Source organism: Rattus norvegicus, chromosome 9 (assembly GCF_021556685.1).
Source record: "Rattus norvegicus strain SHRSP/BbbUtx chromosome 9, alternate assembly SHRSP_T2T, whole genome shotgun sequence".
Lineage (NCBI taxonomy): Eukaryota > Metazoa > Chordata > Mammalia > Rodentia > Muridae > Rattus > Rattus norvegicus.
In genome coordinates this window covers 65,006,804-65,030,055 of record NC_141542.1, presented here as the reverse complement: position 1 = coordinate 65,030,055, position 23,252 = coordinate 65,006,804, and the positions used below count along the sequence as shown (strand labels likewise).

Here is a 23,252-nt window from a genome sequence, read left to right as displayed (position 1 = left end):
CTCTGTCGGCCTACCCTCCCTCTCTAGGCACAGACATTAGTTTTCTTAGGAGAAGAAACAGAATTCATATAACAAGCGGGAGATCTGCCTATATTTTCTTAAAAGTTTTTCAAGTAATCTATACATTAACTTCCTAGCAGTCTCTGTAAGATGAGAAGACAGGAAGAGAATGGTTCTTGATTTTAGGATATTTATATTACCAGAAGTTGCCAGAAAAGCACAGAACTTTTCTGAGGTAAAATGGCCATTCTAAAACAACAACAAAAGAAATATTAACAGTTCGGTTTAATGGGTTGTTTTACTAAGTCACTGGGGATTAGCAATTCTATTAGTAAAATACACACAGGAGTGCATGCTCATAACATTGGCACTGAAAGAATAAGGCAGATGCATCCTTTATTCGGGGATATTTTTGGCTACACAGTAAGATACCTGTCTAAAAACATGCATTAATGTGCACTCACCGAAAACAAAACTCCCTCTACCTACCTACCAACCAACCTACCTACCTATCTACTCACCTATCTACCTACCATCTACCTATATCTCTATGTCTATCTATCCATTTTAGGCTGAGACAGGACTACCTTGAGTTTTAAGTTCATTTGGGCTACATTGCTAATTTTGTCTTTAAAATGGAATACAGTGGAATGTTAAGATGTCTCAGTCTGAAATCAATCCCTAGAAAGCACTCTGTAGGAGACAACTGACTCTCACAAGTTATCCGCTGGCCTCCGCGTGCTCCTAGCCCTATATTTAAAATGTTTTAAAAAAAGAAGGAAAACAGTTGATAGCATTCCTAAAATGTTGCAGCAAATCAAAAGCAAACAAAAATATAGGCATAAGAAAACAAATCACTTAAAAGGTGAATGTTTAGTTTAAAAACATAAAAGAGTAAAACCAAGTGTGTGGTTTAAAATTAAAGATGAAAGGATTTTACAAACAATTATTTCTGGTTAATTTAAGATGACGCTGGGGGCTGGAGAGCTGGTTCGGCAGTTAAGAGCACTGACTGCTCTTCCAGAGGTCCTGAGTTCAATTCCCAGCATCCACGTGGTGGCTCACAACCATCTGTAATGGGATCCGATGCCCTCTTCTGGCACGAAGATATATATGCAGACAAAGCACTCATACATACAAGAATAATTTTTAAAAAGATGACATTAAATGGAATAGTCCTTAAACAACACCCAGAATATAGTGATCATATAACAAATGCTATGTATAAATTATGTAAATTGATTTTTAAAATAATTTTTTTAAAGATTGAGCAAAATCTCTAAGAATTCTCAATCTCCCTGTATATGGCTCTTAGTGTCAGCTCATTCATAATCTACAACCATAACCACAGTCAGTCCCCAAATTCCCTCTTGTCACACCACTCAAACTTGTGAAGTCCCAGCAACCACTGACAATCCATACACAACTGTCACTTTAAGGTGGATGGAATCAGGTTTCTTTCATTTAGCTTAATGCACATGATCCATGTTGTGTCAACCACTCACTCCCTTCTATGTCCCAGTGCTAGTCCAGTGTGTAGACCTAATTTATTTATCCATTTCCGTTTTCTTAACGCAATATTATTTTACATAGTTACACTGGAACCTATGAGACTGAAGGTCACTGGCTAGTATTTAATGACGATCTACATATGTTCTGAACACTAGTAGAACAGTCAGCACAGCCATCATACAAACAAAATACTTGAAGACATAATATATTAAACTTAGAGCAGATGGTCTTCAAATACAGATTTTTCGCTATAATGGAGAAACCTTTTAGACTGTTTCAACTTTACCTCACGAATATATTCCTCTTGCTCTTCTTTGAGGGTCAGTTCAATGAAGATTTGTTGAAGCTTTTCATTACAATAATTAATAATGAACTGCTCGAAGCTGTTGTCCTGTGTGGAAAGAAGGCAATACACTATAGCCATAGCATTAGCTCTCCATAAGGAAGACACTCAACACCTCAGTCCATCTGAAATGCCACCCAGCATCCCACACAGGCTCCCAGGACAGACGTGCCTTGCGAGCATGTGGGGAATGGTTCATGAGTCAGCAAACAAATGAGATATGCACGGACGCCGCAGTACTTAAGGATGCGGAGTTTATATGGTAGAGAAGCAGCCCATCTGTGGTTCAAATTTCCCCCTGAAATTCAGTAGACCCAGTGAGATACATAATCCCTGTCAACAGCTGCCAAATGGTTTATTCTCAGGCCTTCCTACCTCAACCTCCAACCAGAATCAGGTTCCTCACTCAACACCCTGTTTGTAAATGTGTGCACAGATATGTATATGTATTGATTAGCCTCACATATTTATGTGACTGCACGTTACTTAAGAGGAAGGGCCCAACCATACCATCTTGCTCGCTGTGTAAATACCAAATACATACTGAGCCAGTGAATCCACCAAACAAATCTATGGAAATCAAAGCATCAAGCCACCCCCTCAGCCGGAGACAATCTCTCTCCTCTCAGAAGGCCAAATCGGCTCTCTCAGGCACCCCAGCTTCCTCTTCAGAAGTTCTGCCTTTTATTAATTATCTCTTATAAACTCTCTGAAAAAAGCTCTATGATGAAATAATACTGAACAACCCTCAGAGCTGAATGAACACCCTGAGTTACAAATCCTGTCTGCTGAAGGAACATGCTTTATTAGAACCTTCCAGAATGGCATGGATGTGGTGTTGAAGCCTGTCTTCCTCACTTTTACATCCCATCTTTGCCAAGAGGTACTGGCAGTGGGCAAAAGGACACAAAGACTCCACCTCTGGTAAACGCGGCTCTGCTCCCACTGAGAGTGGCCAGTCCTGATCTAACAAGGAACGCCTCAGCATGGGTAATTCGAGGCTCAACATCCCCCGTGTGTAAGCAGAGGGACTGGCCTTTATATCTCTCTGACAAAAGCAAAAAAGGTTTCAAAAAGCTGATTTTTTTAAAAAAATTAACTTTGGTCTACCTTGGGCGGACCCGAATGGGGTCGCAAGAGAGCCTCTGACTATTTCTTTGTCTGGAATCCTGCTAAGGATTTGTAACCACTCCGAATACAGTGATCAGAGGAAACTTGTAACTCCAAGCCATAAACGACCCGCAGGATTCTACTGTCACTGACTGACCTCGATGATCTAAGTTTAGCCTGAAGTCAATGTTTCTCAACAGACTGAAGGTTTTTACTAAAGAAGCCAGCGTGTATTTTCACCTCCCCACACAAACTCTTTAAAATCACAGTTAACGATTTTTATTAGGGATAAAGTCAGTCCACTGTAGCTGTCAGATGTCTTTACTCTTTTAAGCAGCAGCACAGTCATTTCATATGAGAAACATCAGGTTTTTCTGGCTTGGTAAAATATACCCTTTTATAATGCTGTGATCACAAATAAAAAACAATGTTGGGGTGCCTAGTACAAGTAGACCTCTTACAATGGAAAATAAACATAAAGAATAAACCTTCTGTTCATCTTTGCTGATGAAGCAGTTTCAGCACAATGAGGCTACTTTCAAGTGTCCGCTGATGAGGAGAGAGAGGGAAGTGACTAGTGTCCTTGGATACGTGATGTGCCCTGTGCACTTTCCAAACAAGACTATGAAATGCACACAAACAAGTAAGAAACTGAAAGCGAAGCTTCACAATTACAACACAGCTCATGGATTAAATTCAAGCTACATTATATTTGCCGTTAATCTTTACTGCTTTCTGCACACAGCCACACAATTAGTCAGCAACCACTGGCTAAAAAACTCACAGAAACTGGAGAAGCTATTAGCATAGGCACATGCAACAGACCAGCACTGCAAACAGTTTATACTTACTGCATTCTGGTGCGGGGGGGGGGGGGGGGACAGACACAAAATGCAGTCAGTTCTTAATTAGCAATAGATTTTTCAAAGAATTGTTCACTGCCGTTGCCTGCCTGTCTTTTGTTTGTTTGTTTGGTTAGTTTTGAAACACTGTTTCTCTGTGTAGCCCTGATTGTCCTGGAACTCACTCTGTGGACCAGGCTGGCCTTGAATCTAGAGATTACTCTGCCTCTGCATCCTGAGCGCTGGGACCAAAGGTGTGCACCACTGCCACCCAGTGAGGTTATGTTTCTAATTGGTAGAAAACTTTAGACGAAGTCACAATCGACCTAATGGAGCGGTTCTAAAGCTGCATGTGGGACCAAAACTGTGCAGAGGCTAAGTAAGCAAGATGACAGGGGCGGGCTGAGATACTGATAAGTCATAAAACGTGCCCAAAGTCCTAGGGCTTCAGAGCCCAGCATTTCAGTGTAAAGAAACTGTGCATGCATGGTCAAGGCCTATCTCTACCCAAAGAGTAGGGAACAAAGGCATCTGGAAGATCACAAAGCGTGACAAGACCCTTCAAGGTCCGGAAGGACCTCCCGTCCATGATCTGCTTCTGTGTGCTGTGTGGAATCATGCTGGACTCCTCATTCGAAACCACTTCAGATGACAAGGAGACAGTATCCACCTAGAAGTGTTCTAAGAACAAAAACTGAACTCTCTAATGATAAAATTCACCTTCCAAGCCCGCAAACAAAACTAGAATCCCCAACCGTCAATGCAGAAATTAACTTATTCCCACACTGCAAATTGAAATCAGTGTCTACTGCAATGGTACACACCCCCAAACACACCATGGCCACGGCAAGAGTTACTGTCCAGAATAAAAGCTAATAATGCGCTTATCTTGTGGCATAAACATTAAGGAATTTATTCAAACAAGTACATTCAGGGCTTTTACTCAGTGACTCCCTCCAATGGAGCTCAGCACAGAGAGCTGTGAGGAAGGGGGGGCAAGCACCCACTGCATAGGGGTAGGACAAACTGACACTTTAAACACTAGGGCTTCTTAAATAGTCGTCTTACAGACTCGGAGTTCATTTGACTGTGTCCGCAGCATGCATGATTCATGCTACTTTCTATTCCCAAGTATCAGCCACACAGCATGGTTTTGAAAGACGTGTCCAGAAATATTGGTCTATTTATATTCTCTGCAACAGAAGCAGTTAAGGCTATCTTGAATTCCTAAAGGCAATTACGTAATTTTAAAAAGCTGTTCTCCTTATAAATAATAGATATTAAGATTAAGCAGTAAATGCAAGAGACAACTCCATTCCTGAATATTAAGGATAAGGAGATGATATATTTTACACTTGGACATTACAGAAAACAGGCAGTACAAATACAAAAACCATTATTTGTTCAAGCAAAAAGTCTGCTCTTCCTTTTGTCCAGGGATACACATTTGGCATTTGGGTGTAATGTATTAGGTGAGGTTTTATCTTTATATAACGAAGGCATGACACATGAAATGGTTCATTTATAGATAAACCCTCAGCTTTGTGGGTGCAATTTAGAGACCTGGGATGGACACACCACTGCTGTAAATGCATCCCCAGAGTATCACCAAAAATATCATCATTTTGATAGAAGGTAATGTACTTAGCCACAATTGTTTTTTAAGGTAACTATGTCAAGAAAAAGCCTCCAAAGCAGTAACTACTTTTAAAAACATCAGAAAAAGAAACTTTAAAATGCAATGTAAGAAAAACATTTAATATTAGCTATGACACCTTTCTAAACACTAACAAAACTGAGTAATTAACAAATTTTCCTTTCTATACATAATGTTTTTCTAGGTGGATAACAATCAAATATGTAAGCCTGAAGAAAAACGATTTAAGAAACAGTTTCTTAAATATCTTTAGGTAAACTATGATTTTTAAAATCTATAGCCCATCATATTCATATCTAATCCAGTCGCCTTTTTGATTTTTAAACCTGCTTCACCTTCTTCCAGCTATGTGTTCTCCAGCACAGAGGAGAACTAGATAGGCAGGTACTGACACTAGCCAGAATTAATTGGGAAACATGTTCTATAACGACGATAGGGCAAGAGGTACAATTAACTTAGCCCTTTGCCTGGATGAGAATACTTCAGCTGTACAGGATGTGACATAACCAGAAACTGAGGCCACTAGGTTCTAGTGGAAATTAATGTTTAATTAAGTTTTTCCAGTAAACTAACTGCCAATTTAATAACTTCCTTCCAGATAAGCCTAAGGAAGATTTCACATTGCTCAATTTGCTTTCCCGTGTTACATAATTTTTTTTTTTAAGTAATAGCACTTACTTCTTTATTCCCTCCATTTTTATTAGTTCTTTGAGAATTTCATACAAGGCATTTTGATAATATTCAGCCTTCCTCCTCCCTCCTCACTTCTCCCTGGTCAGCCCACTTTCTCCTCAATGGACAAATTATGAAAACATCTCAGAAATCAAGGACCAAATTCTGAGTTAAAACAATGTTCAAACTTAATTGTGTGGGGCATCTGGACTCGGTTTTCTCCCTCTGGAAAGTGGATTTCTTGTTCCACCAGAATGTAGAGCTACAATGTTTTCTTCCTCTTGAGCGTCTCCTTTATCCATGTTCTGTTAATCTGTTTTACACACTGACATCAGATCACATGCAGCCAGCAAGGCAGACTTATTCACCCCTGGCCCTAAGTGCTGTTCAGGAAATCCATGCATCATCATTCCAAGGCTTAATGCCCCCATTTCCCCCTCTGTTTCCAGAGGAACCAGAGAGATGAAAGCCTTCCACCAGCTCAGCTGAAAAGCGTGTCTATGGTGCCTGACAGGGCAGTCGCTGAGGCAGAACTGGACAGTTAGGAAAAGGCTGGACCTTACTGTACAGTTTCAAAGTAAAGCACACAGTGCTCCAAAAGGCAGAACCGTCATTTCCTGTGGTCAATTTTGGCAGAAGAACCACTCATTTTGCACTGAGATGAATTCTAAATACTTTTACACTGATTCCTCCCACTTAAGCTTCTGGCACTCTTAAATTCTTAGTCAGGTTTTCTGTGGTTAATACTGACTTTTTCTTAGGCAAGTATCAGAGAAAGGTTTGTGAATAACTTATTAAAAGAAAAAAAAAGAACCTTTATAATTTAAATAAAAATATCTAAAATTGTTTTCATTCTAAATTCATCCAAATATATTTATAAAATAAAAACAAATTGTTAAAATCAGTCTAGCTGATGATTAAACTGAGAGATTTAGACAGAAAAACAGAGAAAACTTAATTGAGTACAATGTACAGATCCTACTTCTCTCAAGGAATAAAAACGGAAATGGAAGGCAAAGCAAATGTGTGCAGAGGGAGACACCTATAATCCTGGCACCCGAGGGACTGAGATCAGCCTGGTCCACACTGACAGTTCATGGCTAGCCAGGAATCAAACTCAGTTCACCAGATCTTGGTAGCAAGCAGCTAAACGATATTGCCAGCCTGCTTTTTTTTTTTTTCTTTTTTCTTTTTTTCCGGAGCTGGGGACCAAACCCAGGGCCTTGTGCTTGCTTGGCAAGCGCTCTACCACTGAGCTAAATCCCCAACCCCCCCCCTTTTTTTAAAAATACATCCATCCACTCTGCATCTACTAATTAAAGGGGTCTACTACTACAAGGTCTTTATTAAATAATTGTTATCGAATTTTATTAAATAATTGTTATCGAATATTGTTATTGAATAATTAATTATTTCTATCCTCTTCATCATAAGAGATTTCTGGCTTCTTCTTGAGTTCATAATGTTTACTTTTTAAAAACACACTTATTTCATGGAGAACAAACATGAACTCAATGATTTTATATGGCTGGGATAGTTTTGACTGTCAACTTTACCCAATTAAGAATTACTGGGAAAGGAAATTCAACAAGGGATTGTCTACTTTAGGCTGCCCTTTGAGCATGACTGTGGAAGATACCAGGACTGTGTTAATCGAGGTGGGAGGGCCTGCACACTATGGGCGGTACCATTCCCTAGGCAAGAATTCTGAACTTTTAAAGAGAAAGCAATGTTGAGAGCTGTTAAAACTCATTTTCTAAAGCTAATTACATCTTAGGATGCACTAGAGGGCAAGCTAACTGTATGTCTCAACATAACCCCATTATCCTATCAAAATAGTTTCAATCCGGTCTGGTGTGGGAGGCAGAGAAAGGAAGACTGTCTGAGTTCAAGGCCGACCTAGTCTATGTAGTAAATTCCAGGTCAACCAAGGCTGTGTGTGACATGGTCGTAAGAATCTGTCTTATTCATAAGCAATAAATGAACATGCACATAGGTTGTTTATGCTCATGGTGCCATGGTTAAAATTCTAAAGATGCACATGCAATTTATGAGCAATAAATTTTTCTCTGGGAAAATTAATGTAAATCCACTATTTTAATTTTATGAGCTTCATTAACTCTAACTTTTCTCCTAAATTTCTATTGAAATTGATGTTCACCAGTCAGCCAACTCATGAAACGATTCAAATTTAGATCCGTGCTATCCCAGGTAAGAGACCTTTCCCCCTGCCAATGGTAAAGAATAACTCTAACATTTAGTAACAGTATCCTGAGACCTTGCTAAAGGATATTAATTTAAGCACAGGGACTTCTGAATACACACAAGAATTTTCCCAATGCGCAAACCTCAACTATCAAGAGACTTGTAGCTTCTTTTGCAGAGTTAGCCTAAGAGGCACCCACAAATGGGAACTGTGCTGAAGGTTGAACACTCCCAGCTAAGGGCAGAGGCCAGGGTGTACAACTCCATCTAGACGCATCTTCAAACTGACCAGGGTCTAGAACTGATGTAAGAGAGGGAGACAGGGAACTGGAGGCTTGTGACAACATTGGGGTTTCCCACATGGGGAACCTATGAGTTTGGAGAGAAAAGTAAGGAAATGACCTTTGTCTTAACCCTACTAGGAAAGGAAAGAAATAAAATATTGGGAAACCAAGGAGTTGGACCTTATGGCTATTATTTAGCAGAAATCAAGTGTGGTAGCTACCTGGCCTTACTTTCTCATCTGTGAAATGGGAATAACAACTACTTCCATGGAACTGTTCTGAAAATTAAATCCGACAACATACACAGCAGTTACTACAGCATTCAGACAGCCCTAGAATGCCATAGCCCTGGCTGCTCTGAAACCCACTTGGTAGACCAGGCAGGTCTCAAACTCACAGACATCCCCCTGGCTCTGTCTCCTGAGTGCTAGGATTAAAGGCACTGGCAACCATTCCTGGCTCAGGTGTAATGTTTAACCATTTAATTTGGAGCAAGCAAGCTCATTCTGAACTTCTGCTGTGGAGTTTATTATTGTAAGATCACAGCAAGGCATGGCCTGGACAAGACCAAGGCGATGGACATCTCTGGCTTCTCCCTTCCTGACTTTTTTTATGCTTTGTTTTTCAAGTAACCTCTGAATGACTAGATGGCCACAGGCACTGGTAGTCCATGTAACATGGAAGACACATTATTCCATAAAAATTTCAAAAGTGGCTTTGATAAAGTCTCCAAATGGTTGCTCAGCACTTCCACACTCACACACACACACACACACACACACACTCACACACACTCACACACACACTCACACACACACACTCACACACACACTCACACACACACTCACACACACTCACACACTCACACACACTCACACACACATACTCACACACTCACACTCACACACTCACACACACTCACACTCACACACACACTCACACACACTCACACACACTCACACACACTCACACACATACTCACACACACATACTCACACACACACTCACACACACACCACACATACCACACACACATACACACCACACACACTCACACACACACACTCACACACACACCACACACACATACACATACACACCACACACACATACACATACACACCACACACTCACACACTCACACACACACACACTCACACACATACTCACACACACACACACACCATACACACACCACACACTCACACACACACTCACACACACACATACTCACACACACTCACACACACACACCACACACACACACCACACACATACTCACACACACACACACACACTCACACACACACACACACACACACACACACACACACACTGTGACTATACTTGCCAAGAGCTTACTTTCAGATTCAAAGTACAGTCATTTATAATAACTTGCCTATACAACGTGACTTCATTTCTAATTGTTCCACTTTAATAACAGTAGTACTAATTTAAAAAAAAAATCTTACCTCAAATATCTCAAAGCCATAAATGTCCAGAACACCCATGACCTTCTTTCTCACTTTGGTTTGTGCCTTAAAAGAATATTTCAAGTTAGTAACACAATGCAGGCATAATATAACACCAAGAGGCACAGATATGCACAAGATGTTTTGAACTAAAGAAATAATCCAGTTGTTCTGTTAAAGACTTAGAAGGTAAGAGTACTGCTGTGGAGTCCTTCAGAAACTTAACAATAATGACTTGGGCATGGAAAGTCGTGGCGGTGCCTCATGTTATGAAACAAAAAAAGAATAGACTCTGACTAAACAAAAAGCTTTTCGTGGTCACCGTGTCCAATACCCACTGAAGACCACATAAATCCTTTCCAAAGATATTTAAGGAAGATCATGTATGTACCTAAAAGAAGAAGTCATCTTCTCAGTGCAGTGCATACAACTACCCAGAAAAATGCTCACTGCTGTGCTGCGCAGAACACGAGAGCAGTCTGATCCCCAGCGAGATGCAGAGCATGCAGTCAAGCGAAAGAAGCAAGACCCCTGGCAAAGCTCAATCTTACCCTAAAGAATCGCCTTTTAAAGTGGCGATTGAATATTTGCTTAGAGAACTAAGCTTCTTTAATACAATGTTTGCCCTGTGAATACCATTTATTTATTACAAACAGTGTCTTACAGAGATTCGATACCTTAATGCTTTCGTTGATTCGATTTACCAACCATGAAAACAACCGGCTGTAGAGGTTTTTAGCCAGGGCATCACGGGCATAATAAGCCTATTAAAAAGAAAAAAGAACAACTTAACACGAACAAATGCTTAATTTCTATAAAATATTTAAAATACTTTAAAAATATTTAGACTATTTCAAATTTCCCTTTGGGGCAATTTTTATTACATACTGGCTAAGTAGTCAAACTTTAAGAGAATTAAGCAAACTTTTCACTCAGATTTCATTTTTTGCATCCCAGGAAATTCAGCTTAATATTCCAGAATGTTTTGCTATAAAAATATTTATCCTGATGTTTCAGAACAAAGGAAAAGCAAGAGAGGATCCCAAGAATAGGAAACTCAGCATTCATGAGAGAGATGTAATGTAGTTACACACAGACGGATCACTGAGCTGGACAACTAAACGCTTACGTTGTAGGAAAGAAACCAAAAAGTTGTGTCCTTAATACAGCAGCCCTCCCCACTCAAAGGAAAGGAAATAAAATAGGTCAGAAGAAAACAATCAATAAACTTTATTTTCAGTTACAAACCCAGGTCTTTAATTGAAGCCATAAAAAGAGAGAGTATAATTGATAAACTAATCAGGAAGAATATGTAGACTATCTCAAAGGATTCAAAGAAGGGAAGGATACTTTACGAAGAGCCATGAGAGATATAAAATTCCTAAAAACTGGGGCCAGTGAGAAGTTACAGAGAAGAAAGCCGCTGCCATGCACCCAGCCATGGCCCCATGCACCCAGCCATGGCCCCATGCACCCAGCCATGGCCCCAGCCAGGCGGCCTGTGTTTAAGGCCCAGGATGCACACAAGGGAGGAGAGGGACTTGACCTCCAACTCTGATCCATAAATGCAGTGCTGACACAGCTGACACATAGTTTCCTCTCCCCACCCCATATTTACAAAGTTCAAAAGATTCCTAAACAATAAATAGGAACGCAATGTTACAGAGTATCTTATAAAATACAAAAATAGGAAAACAGAAAGATGGTTCTCTCAATCCAAAAACTTAATAACAACCAAATATGTAGGTTTAAAATCTTACTGTTTTGGGCTGGAGAGATAGCTCAGCGGTTAAGAGCACTGACTGCTCTTCCAGAGGTCCTGAGTTCAATTCCCAGCAACCACATGGTGGCTCACAACCATCTGTAATGGGATCTGATGCCCTCTTCTGGTGTGTCTGAGGACAGCTACAGTGTACTCATTTACATACATAAAAATAAATAAATCTTTAAAAAAATTTTACTGTTTTTATTCAGCTTTGAATATTATCTAAAAATGTTCTTCTACCGTGGGCTTTTGTTAAGTTGTATGAAGGTAAAATGCTTTTATGTGCTTATTTGTACACTTTAAACTGGTTCACGGGGATGAAACATACATGAGGCAGAAGACACACACACTCACACACACACACAAACACACACAGAGAGACACACACATTCAGACACACAGACACACTCAGACACAGACACACACACACACTCAGAGACACACACACACACAGACACACACATTCAGACACACAGAGACACACACATAGACACAGACACATAGACACAGACACACAGACACAGACAGACAGACACACACTCACACACACACAAACACACACAGAGAGACACACACATTCAGACACACAGAGACACACACATAGACACACAGACACACTCAGACACAGACACACACACACACACACATTCAGACACACAGAGACACACACATAGACACAGACACACAGACACAGACACAGACACAGACACAGACAGACAGACAGACAGACAGACAGACACACACACACACACACACACACACACACACACACACACACACACACGTTAATGATCCAGAATCCATAGGCTGGATGGAGAGTGCGGCTTTGATGAGAAAACCTAATTCTCTTGAATACCCTGGGTGCCAAGTGGCCAAGTGTATGCCTTAAGTACTAGCACCATGTATAGATGGCCCCACTGTCAGCAGTCCAAGAACAACTGTCCTTGCTGAAGAAGCCAGAGGCTCTGCTGTTCTTAGAAAACACTGGCCACTCGTGTACCTTGCAGACTGTAGGCATTTATTCTAGACTCTGCCCCACGGTTACCTGGCAACAGACAGGTGTGCCTGACTCACTTAAAAAGGGGTTGTTTGCCTCCTCCCCTCTCTCTTGCCCTCTTGCTCCTGCTGCTCCCCCCCTCCCCGTTCCCCTCTCCCTCAACATGCTCTGGACCGGCCTCTATGCCTGCCTTCCTTCCTTCCCTCCCTCCCTCCCTCCCTCCTTCCCTTCCTTCCTCCCCCTCCTCTCTCTCCCTTTCTCTCAACTCCCCTCCCCATGCCCTGAATAAACTCTTACTATACTATACTATACTATACTATACTATACTATACTATACTATACTATACCATACCATACCATACCATACCATACTATGGCTGGTACTTCAGAGGGGGAAGGGATGCCTCAGAATGGGCCTGCAGAGAAACTCCCTTCCCCTACACCATATCACACCTCCACCATATCCCTGGCTTCTCTATCTTTTAACAAAACACAACACAGACTGTAGTGTGTCAAGAATTCTTGTTAAAATAAATTGGTACGTCTTCACTTTATGAAGAACACGTCTTGTTAGGCTGTGGAATATTTATTGAATTCTTATTTTTTAGAGTGAGAGGAGAGCACTTGCTCTGCCCATTTCCTGGTTAATAATGAAAGCCCTTTCCTGCTTGTCTTGGAGACCCTCTGGACCAGGAGTAGGAAATTAAACTAGAAAACTTGCTAGAAATTGGAGAGAGAGAAGGAAGAAGGTAGGGGAGAAGAAAAGGGAAGAAAGGAAAAGAGGGGAGAGGAAAGGGGAGGAGGGGAGGGAATCAAGCGGGTGTACTCTTGACCCGAGGGCAGAAACAGCACGAGTGTGAGGGGAACACCACGGGTGTTGTCACCACTTCAGACCCTAAGCACACTATGAAAGCGCTTGCTTTCTGCAGCCCCTTGATGCTCACAGAGGAAAACCCCTGGGAAACTGCTTCTAAAGTGGCCAGCATCAAGCCTGGCCTGGAATGGGACACAAATGGCAGCGGCAGCAGAGATTACGTTGACACAAAGACCTCCATCAGAAGGAGGGTAAGAACCAGCATGCGGGGAAAGAGGAGGTCAGAAAATGGGGGACTTAGGGGCCTATTTGGTCAGAAAAATCTCTTTGGATGGAGTAAAATTACATGAAGCCCATGGATGGGCAACAGCATATGGATGATGGACAAGCAAGAGAATAAAATAATCTGGGCTCTTACGGAGCACCGCCATTGAGAGAAGTCATGTAGGTAGGGTCAGATTACAGAGGGCCCTGAGGCAAAGGAGAGAATCCTCCAGTACACACAGGACCACAGACTGTCTCAAGTTTCCAGTAGCTTCGTATTGGTATTCATGTCTGCAGAAAGATCTAAGTGCTCTGGGAGAAAGATGAAGTGGAAGGGTAATAAAGATGTTACTGGGACCTCAGGTGGATGTTATAGGTAAAGCCTAATGGAGTAACTGACCTGTGACAGAAAGCCCACCAGACACTGCCAAGAGCATTAAGAAAAAACCGCCCCTGACTGAGTGGCCAACCCCCTCAGATGGCTCAAGCCATCTTTCTTGACAAAGGTTTAAAAGATGTGGGGAAGTTTCACTCAGCAATAAAAGGTCACTCAATTATCAACTAAGAGGCAACTGGGTCTGGTCTGGATGAATAAAAGGCAAGAGGCCAACACCACAAAAGCAGACCTCAAACCCACATATTCCCATGGATCCTTGTGAAACGCAGGATTTTTCATGGTTTTACCTCACATATAACAACTCCCCTGGCTGCTGAAATGTCCACCTCTGAGGGTTCTCTACGGGTGACCCTCCATCAGTAACACTTTTGCTTATATCAGGATCCCAAACTGCTTACTCCTCCCCCAGACCACAGCACCCACCTCTCTGGAGGTATGGTCGAAAATAAATAAATTAATAAGAAAAGTAGCCAAGCCACCCTGGTAACTATGATGTGTGTCTAAGTCTGAGATCCTCCTGCACACATTCTCCAAGCCCAACTTGAGCTTCCCAGCCATGTTGGCTGCAGTCAAGCCTGGTTGATCCTGATCCTCAGGCTCCCAACCTGTCTTTTTGTTTGACATAGCATTTTGTCCATTATTTCTCATCTAAACCTCTTCTCTATCCACAGAGCTCTTCTCGGTCTCAATTTCTCTAATAGGGGTTCCTGTGGATCTTGTACTCGGCGTGCTTTCAAAGTCTTCCCAATTAAGTCAGTTGCTCACCATCTGACTGTGAAGGCAGCCAGCAATCATTTAAAAGGAAAGAACACACCCGTTCCACTGAGGGGAGGGCTGCTACAATGTCCAACCTCCATATGGCAAAGCACTTCCACGGCCTCGGAAATACAGAGAAAGTAAAGGAGAGCAGAAAGGAACAGAAGGGATGAATGAATTCTACCCTGCGGTCCCACAGTGGCTGTGACCACACAACCGTTCCAGTGCACCCAGGGCTGGCTTCAAGGGGGGTGGGACCACAAGATATGGTTGCAGGTCTGTGTGAGCAGTAGTAAGCCATTTAATTCCAGCCCAGAGCAGCACCAAGTAGTAGAAAAATGTCCAACTTGCAGAACAAAGGATTCACACCACAAGGGCCTCCTGCTGCTACCTGAGTGCATTTACGTCACCATACACACATCTGAATTTCTGTAGGAAGACTTCTCTGGTGTGCGAAACATAGTTGCGAGAACAACGTGGAAGAGAGTCCCGTCTGACCACTGGGGCTTCAACCCATTCTCTTCTCCTGAATCACGGGATCGATCCCCAGTCACTCCTCTTTTACCTTGCTTTTAAGACATCAGCAATTCTGTTTGTGGCCTCTGGTTTCAAAGCAGACCCAGCAAGGCTCCACCACACCCCCTGGTTGCAAGGCAGTCATCTGCCTCTGGATTAGTGGTTGTCCCTATCAACTGCCTTTATTTTCCCTCAGGCTCTGCTCTTTTATGTCCAGCCAGAAGGACCCTTTGAAATGTGAGGCAGATCATGGTCACTTCCACTAGACAGTCCCGGTGGTTCCCAGCTCACTTTTCAGTGTGAATGGCCTTCCTTCCATGGACACCATTCTCCCTTAACTGTAGCACTGCATACTTAACACATGCTGCTTGCCAGAGTATTTGCTGTGTCTATTTATCTAGCATTCCCTACCTTATTTCTCAGCTCCCTAGGACACAAACTCATATCTGTCTAATTTTCCTTAGTGTTTCCAATGTGTAATGAGCACAGTAAAAATGCCTCTTATATATGTAAAAATGGCTTGGTCATGATCCCCACTATACCCAAGGCTGCTCCTGATAACCAAAACCCAGTGACGTTGTTCACTCAGGATAATGGACACAGCCTTAGAGCCCCGTGACGCCCTCTGGACAGTATGTGAGCAGAGACCCAGAGCACTGCTCTACACTGCACATCTGGAGAGACGCCACCTTGAGTGTACCCCAGGATCCTGACCTGTAGGTGAGCAGCCTTGGGGAGAGAGGCTTAGGACTGTGGTTGGGATAGAACATGAACCTTGTGTGATTGACCTTCAGCAGAATAAAATATAGCTTTTGTTACCCTAACAACACATATCTGCCATCTTGCTCACAATGATACTGTGGAATAGAGCATGGCCACGAGGTAACCACCTGCAAAATAACATTTCACATAAAAATACCACCACTTGGGTTGGGGATTTAGCTCAGTGGTAGAGCGCTTGCCTAGGAAGCGCAAGGCCCTGGGTTCGGTCCCCAGCTCTGGGGGGGGGGGGGGGGAGATACTACCACTTAAGTAAAGCTTTCTTCTGCATGCTACAGTTTACCTACCTGAGCCACATTCAATGTGGTTGAAACTTTCTCCTGCTTCGCCTCAACCGTTCGGAAACTGAACGCTCTTTCTAAAACCACTTGATCGATGCTGGTCAACTCACAAATTTCTTTTAACTCTGTTAGGGAGTAGAGAGGAACAGACAGGGACAGTGACTGTATGATACTCATGATCGTTAACAAGTCCGCAGCTGTTCGTTCTAAATCATACTCAAGCCTATAAACACACGTGTGAATCAGCAGGCCAAGAGCTTCACTGCAGTGGTATTTCTGTTTACATGCACTAGTAAGTTTTCTGAAACCTATGATAAGTCCAGGGTTTGCTTTCTAGATTAGAAGCTCGGCAGACATTCAAAGAGTTTGCTAAGCCGAGCTGCTTCTCTACTAACTTACCATTTTTGTCTTTGATTTTGCTTTCATCCAAACCGTTCATTCGTGATTCAGGCTTGAACTCGATGTTTCCCAGTTTCAAGACAGCTGCCACAACCTCCAGGACAGACTCGGCCTCAGGATCCGAAAAGCCCACGATCTGCATGGCATTCTGGGAGGAAGAGAAGCACCTGTTTTCTCTCTATACGTCTGTATCTGGTGTTTTTTTGTTGTTGCCGCTTGCTTGTTTTAACAAGTAATGAAATTTAATGAATATTATTACAGATTTATTTCTGGGGTAAAAAAAAAAACTAAAACACGAAGCAATTATCTTGATAGGTGGATCCAAACTGTGATTTAAGAGTCTCCCAGGCACCGTGCAGAGTTATGGCAGAGTGTGGTACAGAGATAGGAAGACATTAAGAGGGGGCTGGGAGCTGAGCCTCAGTACCCCTCCCCCCTTTCAAATCAACCAGCTGGTTTCCGCAGATGGGAAAAACGGGGTTTTTTGTTCACACTGGTCTTCTGCTTCTAGAAACAAAGCCAAGCAAGTTGTTTCTGCTGCCTCCAGCAATGGAGACAACATGGCTTACTTTACGTACAAGGAAAACATTGGCTCGCAAAGGTGAATTGCCCCAAGGATACAAGGGACACATTCATTCATGCACAAATGCATATGGGGTGCCAACTATGTGCCAGGCAAAGTGGTTACAGAACCGGCCTTGGAATCAAGTCTTAAACAAAATCATGTCCAGACTATTGTTTCCATATTCGGGTGTTTACGCCGTTCTACACCGTGGCATACTGAGAGATGCGCTCTTCCTAGAACAGCTGCCTGCTGTCATTGCCTTCTGGATGTGTGTAAGTGTTCTGCGCTGCAGTGGGAGTAACGGACCCTTCTGTTATGGAAATGCTCAAACACATACATGAATAACAGGAACAAGAGGGGACCCCACATCCCTTCATTCAGCTTCGGGTGTCAATCTTGCCTCACCTCCTGCCCCTCCCCCTCACAGCTCCAGCTGTCTCATTTGGAAGTCAATCCCAGTTGCCATAATGTCATAATGGGAGTAATTTTGAAAGTGGATGCCACATAAAGACAGAAAGCAGAGTGTTATGTAAAAGTCGCTTCTTTTCTAATGAACGAGGAATGTGGATTCTTCTAATGTGTTGCCATTTTCTAAAGCTGCTTAAAAACGTAATTTTTTGCCTAAAAACACTTTCAACCTAACAGGACCCAAAGGCAAGATTTCACATCTGAAAATTAACTCTGGCTAAAAGATTACTTAGAATTTCAGTACACACCGAGAGTCATGTCCCAGGAAAATAGATGAAGGTTCCTCTTTATAAATGCTAAATCAGCATGCTCTAGTAAACATGGCCTTCAAAACCTTCCATGATTGTTGAGCTAGTGTAAAAGCCAAACTGATAAAAACATAGTGAATTCTTAGGAGCATAAATTAAAACGTAAAGAAAACTGAGCTGTAAGCAGTTCTGGCCAAGCAGGAAGGGGGTTACCCATTGTAAAAGAAGGCACTTCTTACCCTGACAGTTCTGAAATTGGCAGCGTCGTCCACACCATTCACTTTGGCAGAGTCCAGACTCAGATAGTTGTATCTGCTGAAATCCCGCTCCAGTTTAAGCTTGTCTGTGGAGTCATGCATACAAGTTGATACATTCTATCAATAAAAGTGCCACTCTTCACAATTTCCCTTTGTACTGCCCAGATAACATGCCCTTTGTAATATGTATCAAGTCAACAACCAGAACAAAAAAAAACCAGATGCAGAGAGATCAAAACCCACTTCTGTAACTGGTGCTGGGAGATATTGTAATGTGGGATTGATAGGTACAAGGAAATGGAAAATGCCCTTCATATAAATTGGCTTTGGATTCCTATGAATTATTCTGGAGTGATACAACCCCAAAGCTGAGAAGACAGGTTACAGACTGTGATCTTTTCCTGGCTCTGGGGGAAACTGTTACTGACAGTCAGAGGCTCTCATTAGAGCAGTAGCTTGCAAGGCTACAAACGCTTTGCTAATTATGTGTAGTGAGTAGCTCAATGACTTTTAATGTGCAATTGTGGATTATCAGTGAACATGGTAGTGAGGGTTAATTTTCATTATCAACTGAATTTAGAATCACCTAAGAGACATGACACTAGATGATCTGAGGTAGATTTAATACAGAGAAGACACACTGGAAACGTGGGTGGCACCATCCATGGAGTCCAAAGTAAACATCACCAGTATTCGCCTCTCTGAACTCTCGGTCTGCCCAGATGTAAGCAGCCTCACAGCCCCACTCCTACAACTGCAAATGCTGCTATCATCACGCCTTGTGCCACGCCTAGGGGCCACCTTTCTGTCCTTACATTGCTTGTCCCTAAGTAATGAGTCACAGACATAGGAAAAGTAACAAATGGAAGAGCTTGTCTCCCTGAGTGACAGACCTTCCCCAGCTACTCTTGTTTGAACTGTTGATGATATAGCCGGAAGCTACTGAATACTGATGATGTAGTCAATAGCTATTAATTTCCTTGTGAACTTTTTAATTCTCTAAAATCTCTAAAAGTCTAATTGTTTGTATTTAATTTACTTTTTTATTGAATTTTGTTTGCTTACATTTCAAATGTTATCCCCTTTCCCGGTTTCTCATCCATAAACCCCCTATCTCATTCCCCTCGCCCTGCTTCTATGAGGGTGTTCCCCCACCCACCCACCCATCGCTTCTCGACTCCCCACCCTAACATTCCCCTACCCTGGCGCATCAAGCTTTGGCAGGACCAAGGGCTTCTCCTCCCATTGGTGCCCAACAAGGCTATCCTCTGCTACATATGCGGCTGGACCCATGGGTAGCTCCAAGTGTACACTTGGGTTGGTGGTTTAGTCCCTGAGAACTCTGGGGGTCTGGTTGGTTGGCATTGTTGTTCCTATGGGGTTGTAAGCCCCTTCAGCTCCTTTAATCTTTTCTCTAACTCCTCCAATGCAGATCCCGTTCTCAGTTCAATGGTTGGCTGCTAGCATTTGCCTCGGTATTTGTCATGCTCTGGGAGAGCCTCTCAGGAGACAGCCTGTATCAGGCTCCAGTCAGCATGCACTTCTTGGCATCAGCAATATTGTCTGGGTTTGGTAGCTGTATAAGCTGATGCCAGGTGAGGCAGTCTCTGAATGGCCTTTCCTTCAGTCTCTGCTCCACACTTGGTCTCCATATTTCTTCCTGTGAAAATTTTTGTTCCCCCTTCTAAGGATTGAAGCATCTGCACTTTGGTCATCCTTCTTGAGCTTCATGTGGTCTGTGGATTGTATCTTGGGTAATCTGAGCATTTGGGCTACTATCCACTTATCGGTGAGTGCATATCACGTGTGTTTTTCTGTGATTGGGTTACTTCACTCAGGATGATATTTTCAAGTTCCATCCATTTGCCTATGAATTTCATGAAGTCATTGTTTTTGATAGCTGAGTAGTACTCCATTGTGTAAATGCACCACATTTTCTGTATCTGTCCCTCTGTTGAGGGACATCTGGCTATTATAAATAAGACTGCTATGAACATAGTAGAGTATGTATTCTTGTTGTAAAGTCTTATTGTTAGCTTTTGGATAGCTACAAATATCTTCCCTATGACTTAAATTATTACTTATTTACTGTATATGAGTAAGTATATGTATGTGTGTGTGTGTGTGTGTGTGTGTGTGTGTGTGTGTGTGTTTGTGTGTGCATTTGTATCATGGCAAGGGTATAGAGGTGAAAACTTGTTTGGTTTTCTCCAGGGATGGAACTCAGGGTGTTGGACTTGGAGGCAGGCACTTCTGTTCACCGCCCCACTTGTGCAGCCACTAATTCCCCATGCTTTTTAAATCCTTACTGAAAAAATTCTTATACAACTGTAGACCTTTACTACACGGTACAATTTTATTTCCTTAAATGGTACAGTTCTCCATTTTGATTTTAAGTTTGTGAGGAGCCCTCCCCAACTATAATTTGGTCCTGGTGAAATACAGAAATATGAAAGAAATGTTGGGTGTGGTAGAGGCAATCAGAATAAAAAAAAAAAAAATGTTGCCAGGGAAAGCATACAGACTGAATATTGTAGAGAATGCTTCAGAATAGTCTGACAGTAAAAATCTCACCCCAGAACCATAGACTTACGGAGGAGTTCCTCAGAGGCACCCATAGACTTACGGAGGAGTTCCTCAGAGGCACCCGAGAGCAGCTGATAGAACACATGGAAGTTTCTTTCACCTCTCGGCTGCTTAACAACACGAGATTTCTCTAAAAGATCTAAAAAAAAAAACAACTAAAATTAAATTGTATAGAGTTTATTTTACTTCCAAATATATGTATACTTCATTTCCCTCTCTTTCATTGGTTTCATACTAATAAAACAATAAAAGAAATTATTACAACTCAACTGAAATCAACTAAATTACCAAATTAAGCAGTTACATCCAACAAGTCATTCAAGATAACAGCCCTTTATACTAATATCCTCTTTTTTATGGTCATATTAAAGTCTTTAAAATGTAATGTTACAAATATAAGTATTGAAATGCCTCCATTCAGATCCACATAATTATAATGCAAAAACAAAAACAAACAAACAAACAAAAAACCAAGCTTCAAGGTCCAGTCTGTAGGCGCTTCTTGGATGATATCTTGTTTTATAAGGTATCATATTGTTGAACACACAGGACCATCTGAACTCATATCTGACCAGCTGACCCATCAGCCCCCACGCCCCCCCAACACTCTCCACCTTCTGGAGGAATTAGGCTGGGTTTTCTAGATCCTCAAGTTTTAGGATTTCCTGTTATTTAACAATATATTCACTAACTCCAGACACTTTTCCATCTCTTAAACTTAAGGACTCAGCAAGTTTTCAAATTTTTACCTAGAAACAAACAAACAAAAAAATAACAAAAAAAAAAAAAAAAAAAACAGAAAGGAGTCACTGTGACAGAATTACAGACAGTGGTCTCCTCCTGCCCTGAATCCTGCTAACTCCTCACCAGGTACACTACGGAGGGTCTGAGAACTACTGGCAAGGACCAATTTTAACTATAAAATGCATCTTTATAAATCTATACTTGTAATATAAACATTATAACAACGACATTCTAAACCATCAGGTCTCTGTACTTATATTACTGGTCCAAATCGCATTGAAATCCAAATATTATTTATTAAGCAGGTGTGAGCACCATGGGAATGCTCACTGATGGTTTCCATGTGTGTCTGAGGCATCTGAGGAGCATTTGAGGATGAAGGGTGAGGAGAATTCGACAACTCGGGAGACTACAATGCCCCTAAACCGTGGGTGAAGACTAATGAAGACTAGGGGGTGGGAGGTTACGTAGAAAGTGGAAAGCACAAACCAATGTAACTTAGGGGAAAGCAGCTGCAAAATTCATCATCTCAAACAATTAAGTATACACGAGTGCAGAAAAATAAGTGGTTAAAACTACAGTACAGTTTTACTTGTTAAGCAGGTAAGCTTCTGAGAGATCAGAACAGTACTGTACAACCACAGAGCCAAGAACCCAGGGGCAGACTCTGCACAGAGGAGCTAGTGCTGAGAGAAAATCCCCACTTCTAGAAGAAAGTAACAGACTAGGTGGGAAATACAAACAAGGGTTGATTCTGCTTTGTCCATTCACACATCAATTCCTTCTGGAATCAGCACCACTCACCCACTAAACACTAGGAACCAGTCACTAACACCAGGAACCATCACTAACACCAGGAACCAGTCACTAATAAACACCAGGAACCATCACTAACACCAGGAACCAGTCACTAACACCAGGAACCAGTCACTAACACCAGGAACCATCACTAACACCAGGAACCATCACTAACACCAGGAACCATCACTAACACCAGGAACCAGTCACTAACACCAGGAACCATCACTAACACCAGGAACCAGTCACTAACACCAGGAACCATCACTAAACACCAGGAACCATCACTAAACACCAGGAACCATCACTAACACCAGGAACCAGTCACTAACACCAGGAACCATCACTAAACACCAGGAACCATCACTAACACCAGGAACCATCACTAACACCAGGAACCATCACTAACACCAGGAACCATCACTAACACCAGGAACCAGTCACTAATAAACACCAGGAACCATCACTAATAAACACCAGGAACCATCACTAACACCAGGAACCAGTCACTAACACCAGG

At 42.1% G+C, this 23,252-nt stretch overlaps 1 protein-coding gene across 15 annotated transcripts in view; it reads right to left on the bottom strand.

Moving 5' to 3' along the window:
- Nucleotides 1–23,252, bottom strand: part of Myo1b (myosin Ib) — a 161,712-nt gene that overhangs the window by 31,111 nt on the left and 107,349 nt on the right. For 9 of the 15 annotated variants that reach the window (XR_015628381.1, XR_015628383.1, XR_015628382.1 and 6 more), the window contains 7 exon segments: nucleotides 21,231–21,329; nucleotides 18,587–18,690; nucleotides 17,067–17,214; nucleotides 16,674–16,792; nucleotides 10,775–10,861; nucleotides 10,098–10,163; nucleotides 1,799–1,903 (listed from right to left, as the gene is read on the bottom strand). Coding sequence is in view for 12 of the 15 variants with exons in the window: in NM_053986.3 (NP_446438.1) it covers nucleotides 1,799–1,903; nucleotides 10,098–10,163; nucleotides 10,775–10,861; nucleotides 16,674–16,792; nucleotides 17,067–17,214; nucleotides 18,587–18,690; nucleotides 21,231–21,329 (728 nt within the window). In the remaining 3 variants the exon portion in view is untranslated. 15 annotated transcript variants of the gene reach the window in all.